This window comes from Chinchilla lanigera, unplaced genomic scaffold (assembly GCF_000276665.1).
Source record: "Chinchilla lanigera isolate Chin_1 unplaced genomic scaffold, ChiLan1.0 scaffold00045, whole genome shotgun sequence".
NCBI lineage: Eukaryota > Metazoa > Chordata > Mammalia > Rodentia > Chinchillidae > Chinchilla > Chinchilla lanigera.
In genome coordinates this window covers 7835814-7857448 of record NW_004955446.1, presented here as the reverse complement: position 1 = coordinate 7857448, position 21635 = coordinate 7835814, and the positions used below count along the sequence as shown (strand labels likewise).

Genomic DNA, 21635 nt, shown 5'->3' with positions numbered 1-21635 from the left:
GCCTTCCAGGTGCTCCACAGCCCAACTGCTTCACTGTTTTGCAAAAAGACAAAGCAAAGAAAAAACCGGATAAAGTGCTTTTACTTTAAGCGTATACAAAAGTCCCAAATCTGACCTCTTTTTCTTACAGAAATACATGACGGATGTGAGAACATTGGCAAGGTCATCTGAAAATGCTTCTAACTGATCTAAATAAATGCCAAGAAAAGCAAAACACTAGGTATGATATATAAAAAAATATATAAACCATTTATTTACATTTTATTTACTTTCAAAGGAAAAATATTTATGAAACTAGTAGTCTCATTTTACTTAATCCATTTGTAATTTTTTTCACAAAAACAACAAATATTAACTTACAATTACAGGTCTCAAGGGACCCAAAGAATTTATCCAGTTCAATCTTCCATCTTTAGCTGAGATTGAAATTATACTATTGCAGGTAGATGAAAATCTACTCACAAATAAATGTGAACTAATATATAAGAGAGTCAACTTTAGTACATCCAACAAATCTGCAATAAAAGGCACAGCCACCACAAGATGTTTTTTATGCAACACAGAAAAATGGAATTTACAGCTGAGAAATCACTACTGGCTATTCAGTCAATAGCATCACAGTTAACAGAACCCAGTGCCTCTCTTATTTAAGTACTCATACTATTGTTAAGACTCAGATATAACAAAGACATCAATAACTAGGATAGACACACAATTATTTTATAAACATCATCAAAAACAATAAAAAAATATTTAAAAAATATTTTACATCCTTAGTTTTTTTTAACAATTCAAACCTGTAAGCATTACTACTATGTATTTGACTCAATTTATTATTGATCTATACAACTTTAAAAATCACAGTTTTAGAAAAATACTGACAATGGCTCAATATTTTAAAAAGTCAGGTCATCTGTATCTATATTTCAGTGGTCTGTATTTTATGCTTTCCTTTCTTCCATCACTATTCACTCAAAACAACCATCACCACAGAGGTCTCTAAACTCTGTTGCTGTAGAAGTCTCACATCCGAAAACTTCGAGTTCTTTGAAATGGCTGGAAAGGGTTTTTTAGTACCCATGTGAACAGCTGTGGTTTGGGCTTGGGTTTTTCAGAAAACAGAAGAGCTTCACTTTCTGGTGTTGGAAATCGTTCTTGGTAAACTTCGGGATAGGATTTCTGAAACTAAGCAACAAATCCAACAAAAGTCAAAAAGATATATAAGAACCAAGAAAATGGTGGAGTCAAATTTTGTTAGTTTTTTCTGGAACTAGGGCTTAAACCCAGAGCTTCTGCATTGAGCTACACTCCCAGTTCAGTTTTGTTTTTTATTTTAAGACAGGATTTTATTAAGTTACTAAATTATCCACACTGGGCTTGAATTTGTGATCCTCCTGCCTCAACCCCCAAGGTGGTGGGATTGTGGTGCAATGTAGCACCACATACAAGTAAGTCATCCAGATTTTAATGTAGAATTGATGACCCCATACTTCCCTGTCTTTGCTTATTCTTGCTACAACATTTGCTTCCAATATCTATAGATCTAATTTATCTTTTAATCCAATCTTCAAATAAAGTTCCTTTTAAAAATCATAGTTCTTAAAATTATCCCCACTGCCAACTATATAGATCACACTTTAAAAATATTCACAAGTGACTCTGGTGTAAAAATAACTTATGTTCTATACAATTAGAGAAACTTTGGCCCAACTATATTTTACCGTCTCCCTGATTCTCCAACTCAGCCTTGCCAACTTCTTCCCAAATGAAAGACAGAACGTTTTGATATATATATATTACTTTACAGAAAGCTTAAAGGGAGGCAATATATTCTTTCTTTGCACTTTACCAATGAACTCTTCTCCAAAATTACTGAAAGAAAATATGAACAGAGGGGCTTGGGATTTAGCTCAGCGGCACAGCGCCTGCCTGGCAAGTGCAAGGTCATGATTTTGATTCCTGGTACTGGGGAAAAACTAAAAAAAAAAAAATATGAACAGAAGTCTAGAATCTCGGTGCTGTGTGTATAAATCTATATATGCTATATGACCAGGAATCAAGCTATGTAATAGGATTCAGTCTTTAAGAATAAATATTATTCACCTGATCGTGTAACAGTCTTTAATAACGGTCACAGTACACCTATTCTGAGTTTAAAACTAGTCTCTGAAACAAGCAGCTGTATTGCCTAGCATCACAGAACACAAAAATTTAGTAATGCCTGAAGTAAGAGACCAATTTGACACTGGCTATCCAGGCTATCCAACACTAATGATTTTTAAACGCTAAACATTTTACATTTTATGAATTGAATGTAATTTAACTTTTTTAAAAATCAAAAGAAATCTGCCCTCACTATTTGCTTCTTTGAAGTAACTGCTCTTCTGATTCACTTCATGCTACATATTAAAATGAAGGAAAACACTAGAGAATGGCGCTATAACGAGGGCTCAATAATGAAAAAGAACTACATTAGAAAACAGAGATCCAGGAAACTAACCAGAATTATGTAAATCAAAACTTATGGAACATAGGAACTGAATAATATACTTCCTAAACTTCTGCATCTCAGAAGAATTATATGAAATTTATTAAAATAGAAAATAAAAAGAAGAAACAACATAAGAACAATAGGGAGGAGGATAAATGATTTATAAAGAAATTTCTAATTACCTGCTTCAGTTTTTTCTTCTTGTCTTTACTGGAGAGTTTGGTATCTGTTATAACTTCCTCCAACAAAGCTGCCAGAGGCTCCTGAGAGCCATACGTTGTTTGGTATTCAAATTCCTCAGGACTGATTTGACGGCAAAATGAAGGAGCAGATAAAGTGATATCCATATCAGCTCCTGGGTATTTTATCTGAGGACAAAGGACAAATATAGGTTTAGATCGATTATGGTGGGTCTCCTAGTCAGAACAGCATGTCATTCTTCAATTTGACTGTGAAAAATTCTATCCTGAAAAGTAAAAGTGTTTCCACAATTTCTAAGGAATATCATTTTAAACTAGTTTTAAATATGATATTTTTTACCGTTTTAATCCAAGATGTTAATATGCCAACAAATAAAAAATCTCATGCCCCTTAAAGAGCAGAAAATAAACATAACCACATTTTTATAGTAAAATAAAACTCAAAACAAGTACAATGTTGAATCGTATACTACGAATCACGCAGGCTCCTCCCACATCGGGAGAGTCTGATTCTCCCTCCCTCGGCTAGGAACAGACACGGGCTCAGGTCTATGCGCACAGTTACACAGTGAGGAACCATGTGCATCCCCATGGCACATGTTCCTAGTGACAATCAAGTGGAAAAAAACTGCACTGGGCAAAATGCAAAAGGAAGAAATGAGGAAAAAGAAAACCAAGTACTGTGGATAAATGAACATTCCTAAAAATACTTCATTTCAAGCTAGGCATGGTAGCACATGCCTGTAATCGCAGAATGGGGAGGCTGAGGCAGGAGGACTGAGAATTTGAGGGCAGCCCAGACAATCTCATGAGGGTTGGTCTCAAATCAAACAGAAACTATTACTTAATTTCAGAGTCCAGCATTTTTCTCAAAAACACAGCACCCTATTGCTCTGCAGTAGGTAAAATTCCCACTACTGCACTTACTATTTCAAGAACCCCCAACCCAGGAGCCATAGCTAAAAAAGAATTCTGCTGTCAAGAGAGGTGATTACATGAAGCACTTTCTATGCCTCAATGTCATTTTCAGCAGATCAATTAGAGACAACTTAAAAACAGATCGGAATCACAGGGAAAGGGTCCCACTCACTTCTTGTTGTGTCTTGAAGAAAGGCAGGAAAAACTGAAAGGGGCCAGGATAAAGAGGTCTAGGTAGGGTACAACAGCCAGAAGACTAGGGCATGAGAAAAACACCAGACACATCGGCTTGAAGGGCTTAAGAAGAGGGTTGCAGACAAGGTCATTAAAAGGTTGGGCTCAAAAAATATTGCCTACTTCACAATTTACCCCAGGATCAGCTTTTAAAGTGCCTCCAAATGATTTGCTGGAATAATCCAGGCAATGTGACATTTTCAGAGAAGCACCATTCAGCTCTGATACTATGTGGGGCTCAGGGGCCTCATCACGAGAATAGAGATCTTTAGGTTCTGAGAGCTAAAATGAACAACTGCGCAGCTATTCTTCCAAGTATTTCCGAAAGAGTAATGGGACAACTGAGTAGTCACCAAATTTATTCAGGGCACACTGCAGTGCCTCTTCACAAGATCATGTTCATCTTCAGTTAACTTAATCATTCTGGCTCAGCCTTCTAATCTTCAATTGATAGCAAAGGGCTCACAGGGCTCTGGTGCAGCATTGCACACCTGAGCTATGCATGTGAGTGCACAAACCTAACTGGAAGACAGCAGCATTGCTGAACTGGCTTCTTGTGGATATCCAGGAGAATTCTTCTCTTCATTTTTACTTTTTAAAAGTTTGGCTCAGAAAAATATTGGGGAAAAAAAGATTAAACTAAAGCATCAGTAAGATTGAGGTATGTATGTATTTTGGTAATCTTCAAAGGCAAAGCTGAAAGGAAATGAATACTCACTTTCTTATAACACTGACCCAAATGTAGATTGAAACAATCAAATTAAAAGAAAGCTTGCTGATATGCTATCAATATTTAAATGTCAACCAGAGGATATCACTTAGATAAGTTGTGCTATACCCCTATTATGGACTACTACATTGTCAGTAATGACAGTAATGACATAACAAAGCTAGTAATAGCAGCAGCTACTTTACATGTTCTAAGCCATCTGATCTCCACAACAATCCTATGGGCTAAGTTTTTGCTATAATTCCCATTTTACAGAGAAGGAAAAAGAGTTTGGGGCAGAGGTTGAAGCAGAGTGACACTATATATAACATGCCTAAGGTTAAACAGCTAATAAAGGACACATCATGAATCCAAACACCTTTTAGCTACAGTCTGCTCTTGGTCAATCTAGTATCCACCAGGAATATTTAAAGATGTGGGAAATTTTTTCATGTATGGTTAAATGAGAGAAGTTACAAGAAAAAAGAGAAAAAGAAAGAGAAAGGAAGGAAAGAAGGAAGGAGAGAGAGGTGGAGAGAGAGAAAGAAAAGAAGGGAAAAGGAGAAAAGGGAAGGAGGAAAGAAAAAAAAAACAAAAAAAATCCTAATGGGCTATAATACTACGAACATTTTGGTGTAATGCTGAGATATTTTAGCACGTATAATCTACATTTTACACATTCCATCAACTTATTAGACTGGTAGACACACAGCATTGATCAAATATGCATTCCACAAGATTTTCTATGATAACAGCCAACACCTGTAGTTCTCACTGTGTGCCAACAACTGTTACATGCACTTTGTACATAATTAACTCAATCCTCATAACATAAAGTCCCCCAAAGCCTAGCAAACTTACATGACTTTCCACTGCCAATTTATAGTATTGATAATATCCCCTCCGTTACCTGCACTCTTCGTAGATGAGCCACACGCTCTTCTATAGAAGTCTGCAAGGCCAAAGGGACTTTCAAAATCTCCTGGTAATTGTCCATCAAAAATGTCACCAACCTAGCGGCTAATAACTCATCCAGGTCTACTTCATCCTTGGAACACAAGATGCAATGGGAAAATGTCTGAACCATCTAAACAAGGGCAAAGGGGTAAATACAGATAAGTTATTGGGTTTGTTTTGGTTTGTTTTTTCCCCTTCTTCCGAGCTGAATGCATTCTAGTTTGCAAAAAGTAAAAGTCAATAGTCAGTGAGCAATGGCCTAAGTCACAGGGTGCATATTCTCCCAGGTACCTGGCCATGTTAGATGGACTGATGGTCTCAAAACAAGCAAGAACAAAATGTGTACTTCTTGATTAAGATACTAATAGAAAGATGTTTTCCTGGGGAATTTTTTAACACGTACACACAAATTCTGAAAATTACTATCACCATGACTTGGTTCACGCCGCACTTTCCTCCCGTCCCTCCCTTTGGCAGTACTGGGGATGGAACACAGAGGCTTCACATTAATCTATATCTCCAGCCTATATATTATTTTTTAAAATCTGAGACCGGGTCTTGCTAAGTTGCCTGGGCTGGGATCAAGGAACTTCTGATTCTCCTGCCTCAGCCTCCTAGGACGCTGCACTTATAGGTGAGTAACACCACCAAACCTTCATGCAGCGCTTTTAAATTTAATGTATTTTGGGGGCTGGGGATTTAGCTCAGCGGCAAAGCACCTGCCTGGCAAGCGTAAGGTCGTGAGTTCAGTTCCCGGTACTGGAGAAAAAAACAAAAAAAAACAAAAACAAACAAACAAACAAAAAATTAATGTATTTTATAGATATCTGGTTATATTATATGTTAATTTCATTATTGACTTTTTTAAAAACCTGGTAACAGTCTGTGGGCCCCAATTATTACATCTTTTCCTAGTTAACCATGTTCTACAGGTTTTTGGATATATATTTCATAGGCACCTTTAAACAAACCACTTCACATGAAATGCATTAGGTGACCGGACTCTCTTTGCACTAACCAGAAATACAAAATGCGTAATTAACATAATTTCCATAGAATTCATATTAACCAAGCCATTCCGTGTATTATCCTCTAGAAAGACTCCTCTCTTTTTCTAATTTTACTGCTATCTCACTTCACAGTTTGTAAGCATGAAATCATGTAATTCTGTTTAATAAGACTGGTGCTACGATTCAGCTCTGAAATGTCCCCGATGTGCTCAGAGGTGCCAGGATCACAGGGGCCGTATGCTTATCAGTGGATCAGTCCATCGAGTACCTAGCTGAAAGGCCATCAGGAAATGGGGCCCATGGAGGAGGGAGGGCACTGGGGTGAGGCACTGGAGAATACGTCTCTTGCTCAGACTCTCCCCTCTCTCTGAGTCCAGTGCCATGGGTTGAGCAGCTTTTCTCTGCCAGGTCCTTCTGCTATGCTGTGCCATGGAGCAGAGGGCCACAGGCTGAAACCTCTGCAACTTGTGTCCGGCATGTTGTCCCAGCACCAAGAAGGCTGACTAACACAATTGGATTCCATCAGCACACTGCAAATACTTTATCTTCACTCACATTTACACATACAAAGACATATAGGCAGAGGATTTTTGTGTAGAAACCATGAATCCTAAGGGATATGTGAAGGCCTTGTAATCACACACTTGCACATGTATGCCTATGGGGAGCATGGGTGATGTTTTCTTCAACTGCTCCAAAAGGCCCATCAGATATGCACCCATCCACACACCCAAAAGAGGTCAAGAATCACCCCTCTGGGCATGGAGTGCTCCTCAGATCTTACCCCAGGTTCTCTAAGGCTGGGCCAGGGGATCTCCCAGCAGTACCCAGCGGCTTATGGGGGTAAGCAACTATTTTACTCTAAGACGTTTTTTGAGGAAAATGAAGAGATTTTGTATGTAAATTTTAAATATAAGTTATTTTAAAATGCATTCAGATAGAAGTAGAATCTAACAGGTGCTTACCACTGGCTCGAAGGGGGAAAAGGGGAAAGGGGTGCTGTTGATCAAAGGATAGAAAATTCCAGTTAGACAAGAAGAATAAATTTTAGAGAGCTATTGTACAGCATACCAATCATACTTAATAATTTAATGTATTTTTCAAAGTTGCTAAAAGAGTAAACTTTTTAAGCAGCTCACCACAAAAACAGGTGTGGCGATGGACGAGTTGATTAGCTTAATTTAATCTTTAGACCAGAAATACTAAAATATCACATTGTATCCCCTCACGCACACAACTGTTTGTCAATGAAAACAATAAAAATTGTAAGTCAGCAGGAAAAAAACCATATGCTGACATTAGAAAGTGTAATTCAAAAATTACCAGGTGTTTTTAAACACAACTACAAAATGTTCTCATTCACTGAGCCTCAGACCACACTGAGAGATGCAGGTTCCCTCTCTCCTCCCTCGTTGTCCAGTCCATCTGCGTATTTTACTTCTTCCCTTTTTAATCCAGAGTATACGCTACATCTCTCTTGCTGGCTATTCCAAAAACTTTACAATGCTTTCTGTGTGGAGTGGGAAAGAGTTTGTTTTTTTGATAGATCATTTTCTTTCTGCTCGCCCTTCACTTTCTTGGTATTGACAGGAAGGATGAGTTGCACGAAGCAGAAAGGCAGGATGCAGCAGATACCCCCCCACTCACAGCTGTTCTGGCCCACTCTTTAGTTTCCATTATGTTCTTAAGACCCCGAGGCTGGAAGCATATTGCCAGTCCGGTTGGAGAGCTGGACGTAACTCTTCACACTGGCCTGCCTCACCCCTTCTGCTGATCACTATAACTACAACACCCGACTCAGTCCAATTTCATTCCAAAATTTCAGGAGATGTTAAGGGTAGATGCTAACAATCAACAGAAGGTGTTAACAATCAACCTACCAGTGTCCGAGTGCCAAAACCATCACACAGTGGTGGCATCTCTTTGTTTAAGCAGATCCTTGCCATCATCCTCATGAGCAGCTGTAACTTTCTCCTGTTCTCAGGAGGCAGGAGGAGGCAACAAATCTGAAATGCTTCAACTGCCACTTTCTCTTTCTGCAACAAACCTGATTCAAAAAAGAATTTTCATTTTTTAAAACCTTTAATCTACTGGATCTGTATGTTCACAGGTTTATAAAATACATTCAACTATACCTTGCCAGTTCAATACAGATCCAATGCCTCTCACAAATCAGCACAGAAAGTGCAAATCATCAACCAGAAGTAATGCAACAAGAAATGTAACCATTTTCCCTCCCAGACACTATGCAGGTAGAACCAAATGTTCAAGGTATTTGCCCACTCACCTCACCCTCAACACTCACACTGTTTAGGTCCAAGGTAACATGAGCAAGAACATGACCCCCCGCGGCTGCCCTGCATGCTCATGGGTACTCTTTCCTTGTGACCAGCAGGCTTGCCAACTCACTGACTCTCACAGACTAAATAAAAGAACAGGGTGAATGCTCCCAGTCAGTGGGCCGCCAAATGGCTCTGCTTCTTCCTACTAACACCCGCCAAATGACGCTTCCTTCCACATTCACTGTGTTTCAGAGTTAAACATAACACAATTCAGTCATCATTATCCACTCATATACCAGTCATCCTCACCTCAAATGTGATTTTGTTAAGAATCTGGGATATTTAAAGCCAGGAATGGTGGCACACACCCTGTAATCGCTGTGGGAAACTAAGGCAGGAGGATCACAAGTTTGAGCCCAGCCTGGGCAACTCAGTGAGACCCTGTCTCAAAGATAAATAATGGACTGGGGCTGTAGGTCAGTGGGAGGGCCCTGCATTCAATCTCTAGTACCTCCAAAAAAAAAAGATATTTTAATATTGACTTTTTTAAACCATATTTGCCCCTGAATACGCAAACCTAAAGCCTTTAATAAAGTGCTACTTCTTCGACTATTTCAAGTTCCCATTAGTTTTGTTTTTGTTTTTTTTGTGTGTGGTTTTTCTCCGGTACCGGGAACCGAACTCACGACCTTGCGCTTGCTAGGCAGGCGCTTTTGCCACTGAGCTAAATCCCCAGCCCCTCCCATTAGTTTTGACTTCAAGTCAAAAACCATCTTACACTGCATAAATATGTGCTGCCATCTGTGACATCAATCCTGGAAACTGCAATAGGTCCTAGAAATGCTGGTGCCTTCCTGTGCAGGGCCATTAAAGAGCAGACCCCAAACCAGTAAATGACATGTGAGAGGCCACCACAAGAGATCACCAGGGGCACACTCGGGAAGTTGCCAGTCATTCCGTAACCCTGCAGTCCAGGCAATAAGGGCAATGGCTTAGAAGAAGTGAATTTAGAAAAGTCAGCAGACTGGGAGGCTGAGGCAGGAAAATTTTAAGTTCAAGCCCAGCCTGGGAAACTTAGTGACTTAGTGAGACCCTATCTTTAAAAAAGGGGAGAGGGCTGGGAATACAGCTCAGTATAAAGGTCGTGGGACCAATCCCCAGTACCACGCCCCCCCAAAAAAAAACGTCAGCAGAAAAGTCTTGCAGGATTGTGAATACCAGACTAAACAGCTTGGGCTTAAGGCCAAACTGATGGATGCAAACTGACTGTATATGGAAGGAAAAGGGGAGCAAAGGGGGAGTTTGTTTTGTTTGTTTGCCATGCTGAGGATCAAACCTGAAGCTTCTAGAGCCTTGGGCATGCTAGGCAAATCCTCTGCAACTGCGCTCTATCCCAACCCAAGAGCTATAAGCAAAGGTTTGATCCTAGATGGGCACAGCAGCTGCTCCTGCCGATTATCATCATTACCAGCTATGCAGACCTGCTTTCAATTCTGTGAAATCAAATCCATGGAAGGAAAAAGGCCTCTATGTTTTCATTCATTCATTCATTTACCCCACAAGTATCTTTTAAACCTTGCCTATATTCCAGGCATTATTTCAGGAGTAACATACAGTGAAAGTAAATCAGGATCTCTGTCTGGATCCTGGGCTTGCTCTCCATGGGTGATAAAACAAAAGAGGCAGACACATGATGGCAAGGGGAAAGACACTGGAGAGGAAATGCAAAGCAGGAAAGGAGCTGGGGGCTGAGGGGAGATGTTACACAAGATTCCATCCTTTCAGAAAAGACCTCCTCTGAGGAGGTGGTTCTCAAGCAGAGACCAGAAGGGAATGAGCGTCAGCCAGGGAAATGTGGGAGACACACTGGCGGGGTGGGGGTGGGGGGGACAGCAATGACAGAACTGGCGACAGGAGAGCGTGCTCGGAGTATCGGAAGGCAGAGCGAAGCCAGTGTGAAGACAGGCAAGTGTGGAAGGAAAGGACCCGGCCAGAGATAGGAGGAGAGATGAGAGCCAGGCCACGCAAACCCTTGCAGGTGACTATGAAGGACTTCAGGTTTTACCGAGAGTTAAATTCTGCTTCTATTTCTAAGTGTTTTACTTTCTCCCTAAAGCTTTCTATCATATTAGTCTACAAATTCTTTTCTTTTGCACACTTATAAACACCTTCGGAGAGTCAGGTTTCATCTTATTGTGTTTCTGGTACATTCAGTATATTGCTTTATGAATGAGATGACAAGCTAATGGAAAGCACGATGCATTTCCTTTGGCAAGCCAAGTTTCCTAGCGGAACACAAGACATAAAGATAAACTCAGGTCCTGCTCATCAATAGAGTATTACGTAGCTATTAAAAGCAATAATTTTTGAAGTTATAAAGTAATAATCATAGTACAATATTTAAGGAAATAATTGCAATAATAAATTATAAGTATACTGTTTATAAAAACTTTATTAAGATAATATATTTTAACAAATTTTAATTTTATCTTAAAAAGGAATATATAGAGTTGTAAAATAATCAAACGTTTTTTCTTTGATAAACTTATTTTATAAGAGACTGTTAGACAAATATGTAAAATTACAAATATAATGCTTTAATTTTTTTAATACTAAACTCTACATTTCTAGTTGCTTCCATGAAAAATGTCAAACATGGAATATGCCATGACTTCAGGTTTCAGGAACATTAAAGAAGGCACAGGTAAACCCACCTCTGGAATATATCTAAATAAATCTACCTACTAGGTAAGGAAGGCCATACTTAACTTACAAACATCCCAATAATGCACTGGTCCTCCTGCGCTACAGACTCCCTTTCCTCTTTTCTGCCACTAATCCCACCTGTAACCCCTACGCAATTCTTCCTGTCAACCTTCCCACTTCCTGTGAGAAAAGAAGAAAGGCTAATAATCTCTTCCTCGGTTACATCCCTAATTCTCCCAGACTAAGCAGCAGTCCAGTAACCTGGATGGAAGAAAGCCTCTGTTGTCCAATATTGGATAATGAGGGTAGAGGGGTAGACTGGTTACCCCAAAACCTAAATAGCAGCAGGAAAATATGAGGTTCATGACACCCTCATTTTACCTGGAATGGGAGAAAATTGCTTAAGTTTGTTACGGCGTGTATCTAGATGTCCCCTCAAAGCTTCACGTGCTCATAGGCAGGGCTTTTCAGAGGTGGCTGGATCTAGGGTGTGTGAATATAGATTAAGTGTGTATGATAAGTAAATTGGTTTAGCACAGTTCTGGGGTGGATAATGGGTAGGTCCAACCTGGGTGTGGTATAGTGTAGATGGCATTTAATGGTAGGTTTGCTGTTGCTGCAGCTGCTGCTTCCTGCCTCCTACTTGCCCTGCCATGGACTGTTTATCCTCTGCTGTGCTCCCCTGCCATGCTACTTTTCCTTGGAGCCAGCTAACTATGACTAAAACCTCTACAAACTGTGATCCAAAATAAACCTATCCTCCTTTATCTTGTGGGTGTCAGGTACTTTGTCTCAGCAATAAGTAATAGATCTATAACAGATCTACTAGCTTTGAAAATAGTTAAGCTACACAGTAAATTAAGAAGGACTCATAAATTGATATTACAATATAATCACCCTTTACAGCATTGATTCTTGAACTAGTAGGAAGAGAGGTAAAGAGAAGAATACTGTTTAGAGCTACCAACCTAGAAAAGGTTTAGCATACTACCTTGATAACTTATCAGAAAAATGTGAAAGATTAATTCCTTTCTTCATCCCAAAAAGTTTGAAATTATACTCCCACTGCCCTTAACTGCTCCCTTTTTTTTTTTTTTTTTTTCCCTCACCTTACTACAGAATTCACCCTCCATCTCACTGGAATATAAGCTCCATGAGGATAGAGATTCTTTTCAGCTTTGTTTATTTATATACCCTCCAACCAGTGGCTAGAAGAGCAGATAATATAGGTCCCAATAAAATATTTTGTGAATTAATGACTGTATGAATAATGGAAAGAATAAAAATCAGCCACCCCTGCTGAGAGTGGAACAAGAGTATCTGAGTCAAACCTTAGCTCTCATGGACTGCTTCCTTGGGCAAGTCACTAAACCTCCACAAATCTCTAAAACACGGAGAACAGTTGTAAAACCAAATCACTACACAACACTAGGGGGCTCATGGCCTGCAAGGGAAGCCCAAGTGAATTAAATGCTTCAATCACTTCAACAATTATAGCTTTATTACATTAAAACAGTAAAACTAACATCAGAAATATGCCATGAGCCAAAAGTAACTTTAAAGTCTGGTTAAGAAATATACTGTGCACTGATACACAGAAGCAAATTTGATTCTGAGCCTCTATAATGAGAAGGCAAGTAGAATTCCACAATGTTCCAACGTTGTTGTATCACTGATATAGCATTTAAATCTGCACTTCCAAACTCTAACTCCATAAACAGTGGCATAACCATATCACATAGTAGAAAAGACAATATAAAACCTATATAAACATTATCCACCTATAATGTTTGTTATAAAATTTACCATGCATAATGAAGAAAGCCTTTCTCACAATTATCTGTGGTTCACTCAGTTTCACTGCTGTATTATAATTATGTGACAAAAGACTCCCTGATGTTAGAAAGTCCTATAACAACTCAAACTTTGCTTCATATTTTAGTGTAAAGAATTTGGATCCTTTGTCAGCACCAGCAAGATAGAACTAGCACAGTAACTGATATTTCATAGCTGGCCTTTTGTTAAGCTAAAAATCATAGAAGTCTTTCTTTGAATTGCCTATTTGCATATAACATACAATGACATTTTCTTAAAACCTAGGTACAAATAATATTGTTGTCAATCGTATTTTCCATTGAGACACCACTGAGATAAAAATTTTGCCAAGGGCTGGTGATGTAGTTCAATGGCAAAGCACTTCCCTAGCACATGGGAGGCCCTGGGCTCAATCCCCAGCACGGCAAAAATATATTAATAAATTAATAAATAAATTTGCTATGTGCATCCAGTATTTAGAATATAGAACATCTGCTCTGGTGTATGAATGTGCGAAGGGTCTAATGGGCAGGCTGGCATAACAGTTAAGACCATCTGGAGACTCCAGTACCAGGGTTCCTATACAAGTTTTGCAACTTAACTGTAAGATCTGTAAGCACTAATCTCAGCTCCTACAAAATGGAGAAAATAATTAAAAATTATCAAAATTAAAGGGGATAATTTATCACAATGCTTACAGCAGAGTCTGACCTACAATAAATACTAAATTCTGAAAGTTATACTAATAAACAATACTTTGGCAGTTTTCATTTTAGGTAAAAGCATTACATTTAATAACTTTTGCCTGCTCACTAAAAAGTAACTGCTTGGCAAATACAAGATTTTCAAGGACGAAACAGAATTGTTGCCCTGTTTTTATTTCTTGCTCCAATATGACTGACTCAAACAGATAAAAAGTTCACTAGGACAAACAAAAAGAATTATGCAATGTTCATAAATGACAAAGGCTAGGAGTATGAACTCACTCTACATATCAAGAATTGTCACAAAGCTATAGAAATTAAGAACAAGAACAGACAAAACACCAATGTGAAAAAAGAGAAAGTCTAGAAACAAGCCTATATAACATATATATACTTCATATATAACAGAGCTGTCATTATAAATCAGTAAGTGTCTTAGTTACTTTTCTCTTGGTGCTGAGACAAAATATCCGACATCCAAAATTAAGGAAGGAAAGGTTTATTTAGCTCACAGTTTGTGGAGGTTTCAGTCCATACTCAGCTGCCTCCAAGGCAGGGTGGCATGGCACAGGGGCAATAGTTCAAGGCAGGAAAAGACAGCAAAAGCAGCAAGAGCAAAAGGAAGGGAGAGCAAGCCTCTTATTATGCTGGCTATCTGCCCATACCATCTCTGTGCCCTCCTCTTCCAGGAGCTCAGGATGTTTACCAAGTGGGAATCCGGGCCCCTGCTGAGTTACTTCTAAGCTTACCTCTAAACTTCTCAATTCTCAAGTTAACACAAAGTGTCAACCATTACAGTAAGATAGGATGATCTGTTCAAAAAATGATGCTGAAACAATTTGATAACTATATGTTATCAAAAATTAACAAAAAATTAAAATTAAATGGTAATGTCTTATTTTGTTTTCACAAGAGTTAATTTTGTTTCCAAGATGGAATAACAAGAACTAGACTCTCTCCAAAATCAACTAGAAAACTGGACAAATTTTATGGAACAATATCTTCAAAACAAGGGATATTACAGGACTAGGATCCTGAGAAATGGAACAAACTAAATGAGCACTAATATCACCCTAGCACATTCCAACCTCTGGGTCAGACTTGGGGGTCTCAAATATAGCATGGACATCTTCCTGAGCAGAAGGACTTTTGCAGTGGGATCAAACTATCCCTCCAGTAAAGGCTAACCAACCCTGCCCTAACAATATCTTTAAAACTCAGATACATATGGGCAAGCAGAAACTCAAGTAAATCAACAGCCTAACAGAACAAACACTAACTCACAGTAAAGAAAGACAACAAAACTCAGCATTTGGCAATGAAAAATTCAGTGTTCAAGATACACCTTAGTGACTTTTCCATACTGAGACAAAATACCTGACATACACAATTTGAAGCAGGAAAGTTTATTTTAGACCACAGTTTCAGAGATAAAACTGAAATGTTCATGGTCAGCTGGCTCCAAGGAGAAGATACATAATTGTATAACGGCCTGGTAGAGGGAGGTTGCTCACCTCATGGCAGCTACAAACCAGAGTGGGTTGGAAAGAACCAGAGAGAAGATATGTGCTCCAAAGGCTTATCTCCAGTGACCTACTTCCTCCAACTGACGCTACTTTTTTTTTTTTTTTAGCTTTTGTTTATTTTTTTGTTTTGTTTTTAGGTTTTTTTGGTGTTTTGTTTTGTTTGAGACAGGTCTCACTATGTCGCCCAGGCTGGCCTCAAATTCAGGGCAATTCTCCTGCTTCAGCCTCCTGAGTGCTGGGATTACAGGTGCGCGCCACCACACCCAGCTTGGCCCTACTTCTAATAGCCCATTTGGTGAAGGGCTCATCAATAGACTGAGCCACTGATGAGGTTAATAATTTCATGACCCAATCATCTTCCAAGAGTCCCATCTCTGAACCCGTAAGATGTATGGAACATTTTAGACCTAAACAATAAAAATATATACTTAAAATTACTAAGCATGCAAAGAAGTACACAAATGTGACCCACAGCCATGAATATATTAATAGAAAGTTAACAGAAACAGCTTCAGAAATGATAGAGATAAAGGAATTAGCAGAAAAAAAATTACAAAGGGTATTCTGTGATCACATATGTAAAAGAAATATGAACATAGGAGAGAAATATAAAATTAAAAGACAGTTAAATAGAACTCCTAGAGAGTAAATATGCTAAGCTCCAAATAAAATATTTATCAGATGAGAATTTCAGCAATTTTTTTTAAAAATCAAGAAAAATCCATAAAACTTGAATATATAGTAATACACTAGTAAATTACTCAGAGAAGCAAAGAGAAAGTAAAAGGTGGGGAAAAAACTAAACAGAGCTGCAGCCACTTACGGGAAATATCTAAGTGATGTGATATATAAGTAATTAGAAAAAGGGAAGGAGGTACAAAAAAATTTGAAAAAGTAATGGTGAAAAAAAAATTTGTGAAGTTTATTAATTACAAGGTCAAAGAAACCCAATAAATCAGGGCAATAAACACAAAGAAACCCACATAAGAACACATTACAATCACATGCCTAAAACTGAGTGATGAAGAAAATCTCAAATGCAATCAGATATTAAAAGACATATGTACAATGAAACAGAAATTAAAATAACTGCAGATGTTTTATCAGAAACTAGTCAAGCCAAAAAAAGCACTTGAAAGTACTAAAAGAATTCTAAATTTAGAATTCTATACCCAGTTAAAATCTTTCAAAATTTAAGAAAAACATTTCAGATTCCCACTGACCAAGACATAAATAAGTAGAATTTGTTGCCAATTGTTTACCAGAAACATTAAAGGATGTTTTGCAAGTGGAAGAAAGGTAAGACCAGCTGGAAACCTGGTCTACACAAAGGAATGAAGAGTACAGAAAAGAATATGTAGTAGATAAACATTGCCTCTCAATTTATTTAAGAGAAATTAGTCTTCTTAAAGAACAAATAGGAATAGACAGTTGACTTTATAATATCAACAAAGCCACATGTGTTCCCAAGTGGAGCTTTTGGGAGTGAGTAGAGATCATGAGTGTGTGATACTGAAAAATGAGTGTGTGATAACTGGATCAGTCCACTGATCAAATTAGCACAGTTCTGGGTATGGCTGAATGGATTTACTGTAAATAGAAGCCCCACACTAGATGTGAGTGGCACCAACCAATAGGCTTATAGCCTAAATAGACTAAAAAGAGTAAGGGAGGCTTGCTGCAGCTGCTTTCTTTTTTTTTTCTTTCCTGTCTGCCCTGCCATGGACTATATCCTCTCTGCCATGCCCCTCTGCCATGGCACCCTGCTTTGGAGTCAGACAACTATGGACTGAAACCTTTACAAATTGTGAGCTAAAATAAACCTTTCCTCCTTTAACTTCTGGGTCAGGTATTTTGTCCCTACAACAAGAAAGTAACAAAGTCAACTATATTTAAAAGTTAAATATATGACAATAGCACAAAGCTCAGGAGTGAGAAAAATAGATATTGTATCATATGTAAAACAGTAAAATATTTTTTAGAAGCTTTCTTGAGATACAAAAAGCATAGATCAAAATGTAAAACAAGGGGCTAGGGATATAGCTCAGTGGCACAGTGCCTGCCTGGCAAGAATGAGGTTGTGAGTTTGATTCCCAGTACCAAAAAAAAAAAAAACAAAAACCAAGAAATCTAAAACATCTGCTTTTCAAAAGTTATTTCATAACATGAAAAAGAAGAGCATAACCAGGAGAAAATATTTGTTTCAAAATACTTCTCAACTGGGGCTGGGGATTTAGCTCAGCAGCAAAGCGCCTGCCTGGCAAGCGCAAGGTCGTGAGGTCGGTTCCCGGTACCGGAGAAAAACCAAAAACCAAAAAAACAAACAAGCAAAATACTTCTCAACTGATTTATGGAGAAAATATAAATAACTCCTATAAATCACTAATGAAACAAACTAGCTAATTAAAAAATAGGCAGAAGATTCAAGCAAACATCTTACAAAAGAAAATTTATGAATAACCATTAAGAAAATATAGGATAACTAACATTATAAGTAATCAGAAAAATGCAAATTAAAACCATAATGCTATGCCACTACAGTTTCACTAGAGTGGCTAACATGTTAAAAAAAACAAACAAATAACTAATAACATCAAGTTTTAACAAGAATCCTGAGCAACTGGAACTCACTCACATCAGTAGTGGGGCATAAAATGGCAAAACTACTTTGGAGAACAGTTTGTTACTTTCATATAAAAATAAACATACAAGTACCATATAGCTCTACTCTTAGCTATTTATCCAAAGGAAGTGAAGATACATGCTCACATAAAACCTTGCACATGAATATTCACAGAAGTTTTATTCACAATACTCTACACCTAGCAACAACCAGTACAGTATGTCCCTCAACAGGTGAATGGTTAAACAAATTATGGTGTACATCCATGTGATAAACAATTTAGCAAGAAAATGATACAGGATACTGTTGTATGCACCAGAATGGATGAGTGGCAAAAACATTATGCTGAGCAAAAAGAAGACAGTTATAAAATACACACTGTATTGTATAATTTTCCTTCCATTACACTCTAAAAAAGAAAATCTAGCATACAGAAAATTTCTATTTCGTTATCTGGGGCCAGTGACTCGGGATGGGGACTGAACAAGAAAAAGCACAAGAGAAACATTAGGAGTAATGCACAAGATCTATATATTAACTGTAATAGTAATTATATTCGTATATTGGTTAAAACTCACTGAAGTATACTTAAAATGAGTGCATTTAATTGCTTCACTAAAGGTAAACTTAAAAAAGTTAAAAGAAATTAGAAAGCTCAAGATGAAAAAGCAGAAAAAGCATATAACTTTTTGTGATAGACAAAGATTTTTAAAATAAATTAATTTGAATAAAATAAAACATAAAAATTATTTATCTTTTGATTAAAACTAAAAGACAAGCCATAGTCCAGGAAATGCTATTCATAAGACATAACATACAAAGGATTAGTATGCAAAATATATTTTTAGAATGACAAGAAAGAAAATCCAAAAGAATCAAATGGCTAAATGCAGAGGAGGGGCAAAATGGCAGAGTGGTAAGCAGCAGAGAGGGAGCCTCTCGAGTGCTGCCATCCAGACACTGCAATATAGCAATGTGGGGAAGACAAGGAGGGAAGTGGGTCCCCTGGGCCCAGGAAGGAACTGAGGCGCTAACTGAAGTGTGTGGAGAGAGTAAAGAGAGAAACTGCAATGAAGAAGAAAGGACCCAATGGCACCTTCTTCCTGAGACAGGACACATTGCATAATAGGAGTGGATCAAACCTGCAGACACACCACAAGTGCTGGTGACCCCAAAGGCCTCCACAGAGAGATGTAGCAGTACAGGGGAACAGCAGACGTGAAGGACTACACTAGCTGGTGGTGAGCGTTGAGGGCTCAGTTGTCCCGTGTGAGAGAGCCATTGGCCGGGAACAATTTTGGAGAAGGGCTGGCTGAACTCAGAATTCAGAGCTGCTGGATCCATCTAGCAGTTCCCAACTGGGCTCAGGCTCACAGAAGGCACGATGAATGCTGCAGGCTGCCAGAGGTTCTAGCTGAGATTATTCACCATGCCTCCAAAAAGCTACTGCTGACTTGCTGGTATAAATCAACACAGATCAGGACTGTCTCCACATGTTGTCTACCAGTGACAACAGAGACAAACCTGAAAGTGGACTTACTTACTTTCTTTCTTTCTTTCTTTCTTTTTCTTCTTTCTTTCTTTCTTTCTTTCTTTCTTTCTTTCTTTTCTTCCTTCCTTCCCTCCTTCCCTCCTTCCTTTCTCTCTCTCTCTCTCTCTCTCTCTCTCTCTCTCTCTCTCTCTCTATTTTTGTTATAGTTTTGGTATTTTTGTTTGCTTGTTTTTTTCTCCTTCATTGTTTCAACTTGTTTGTGAATGTGGTGTCCAGCTTCTTTGTGGCTGTGGTCCTATTCTGGTCTTTTTAGCTCTTCCTTCTCTCTTTCCCTCCAGACTTCTGCACCAGTTTCCCAAAGTTAGCATGATCTCCCTTTGTCCTCCAGCCTCACTTCTAATCTCTTTCTCTTCTTCTACTTCTCTATTTTCTCCCTAGGACATTTTAAATTTTAACCTCTGAGGGCAAAATTGCCATACTAAGGACATGTACACTGCATACAATTTTCTGGTTTCTTTTAAATTTTGTTATATAGCAACAAATCTAGTTCATACAGTTAAAGATGGCAAGTTAATGGTTACTTCAGTTTGTCATTAGGTAGGCTGTGTTTTATGCTATTGTCATTGATACCACTACAGCCAAAACTGACATAATTGTTCTAAACATCTGTTCTTCCTTGTATTCCAAGATTGAGATTGACTAAGGGTCACAGGAAATACTGTGGCACAGTGCCAAAGAACCAGGGGATGGGCCAAATAGGCAGCAACTTCTTATCCTCAACAAATTGAAGAGATAGGATCTTACAGGAGAATGAAAAATCAAAAACCACCTTATACCTGGAAGATAAGTAGGAAAAGTAGTCAGTTCCAAAAGGTTCCAAACACTAGCAATAAAGCAACCCACCGATGACAATTTACAAACATCACCCCAGGAATTAAGCTAAAAGAAAAAAGAAAAGAAAAGAAAAAAGACACTTAAACAAGATGCAACTCCATATCCAGTTCACCAAAAGCAAACCCAGGGGGCAATGAGGTGGGATAATGCAAAAACCACCCACCTGTCCTCTCTGAAATGGTAAAAACAAAGCAAATGCACGAGACTCTGGAAAAAAATTAAATCACAAATAATTTCTCAGATAACTACAGAGATGGTGTTGAAAACCATGCTTTTTGATTCTAGACCAGATACAGACAATAAAAAATAGAGGAATAAGAAAAATATGGAAGCCATGAATGCTCAGCATAGGAAAGAAATGGAAACCATAAGGCAGATTCAAGCAGATATCTAGGAGAAAAAAAAATTCCATTGAAAGCATTTGCAAGAGATTAAACCAATGTGAGGACAGGATCTCGGATATGCAAGACAGGCTTGCAGTTAGCAATCACGAAAACAAAGATTTCTTAAAAATAACAAGGGACCATGAGAAATCAGTACAGCAGCTACTAGATGATACTAGATAATAACTTAGGATTGATTAGAGTCAATGAAAAAGAAGGAGATAGCACAAATGATATAAAAAAAAAACTGTTCACAGACATCATGGCAGAAAACTTCCCTGGTAGAGAAAAAGAATGTGACATACAGTAAGTAAAGCATGTAGAACTCCAATTAGTCACAATCAAAAAAAATCTACAGCCAGGCATATCATAGTCAAGATTCCAGAAATTCAACACAAGAATAGAATCTTAAAAGCTATTAGGGAAAAGAAACAAATCACATATAAAGGAAAGCCCATCAGAATCATAGCTGATTTCTCAGCACAAGCCCTCAAGTCAAGGAGAGTTCAGAGTGAAGTATTTTAAGCTTTAAAAGAAAACAACCTTTAACCCAGATGGATGTACCCTGCAAAACTATTTTTCAAAACCAATGGAGAAATAAGATACTTCCATAACAAAGAACATCTGAGGAAATTTATGACCACCAAAACAGCACTCCAAAATGTTTTGAAGGATATTCTAAAAACAGACA

At 38.1% G+C, this 21635-nt stretch overlaps 1 protein-coding gene across 2 annotated transcripts in view; it reads right to left on the bottom strand.

The window, feature by feature from the left end:
* Nucleotides 1-230: 230 nt before the first annotated feature.
* Nucleotides 231-21635, bottom strand: part of Depdc1b (DEP domain containing 1B) — a 64441-nt gene continuing 43036 nt past the window's right edge. The window contains exons 8-11 of one of the 2 annotated variants that reach the window (XM_005392659.2): nucleotides 8400-8566; nucleotides 5463-5639; nucleotides 2674-2859; nucleotides 231-1185 (exon numbers count right to left, since the gene is read on the bottom strand). In XM_005392659.2, coding sequence (XP_005392716.1) covers nucleotides 1024-1185; nucleotides 2674-2859; nucleotides 5463-5639; nucleotides 8400-8566 — 692 coding nt within the window. In that variant the 3' untranslated portion in view covers nucleotides 231-1023. The remainder of the gene's footprint in view (nucleotides 1186-2673; nucleotides 2860-5462; nucleotides 5640-8399; nucleotides 8567-21635) is intronic. The other variant, XM_005392660.2, reaches the window with a different exon arrangement.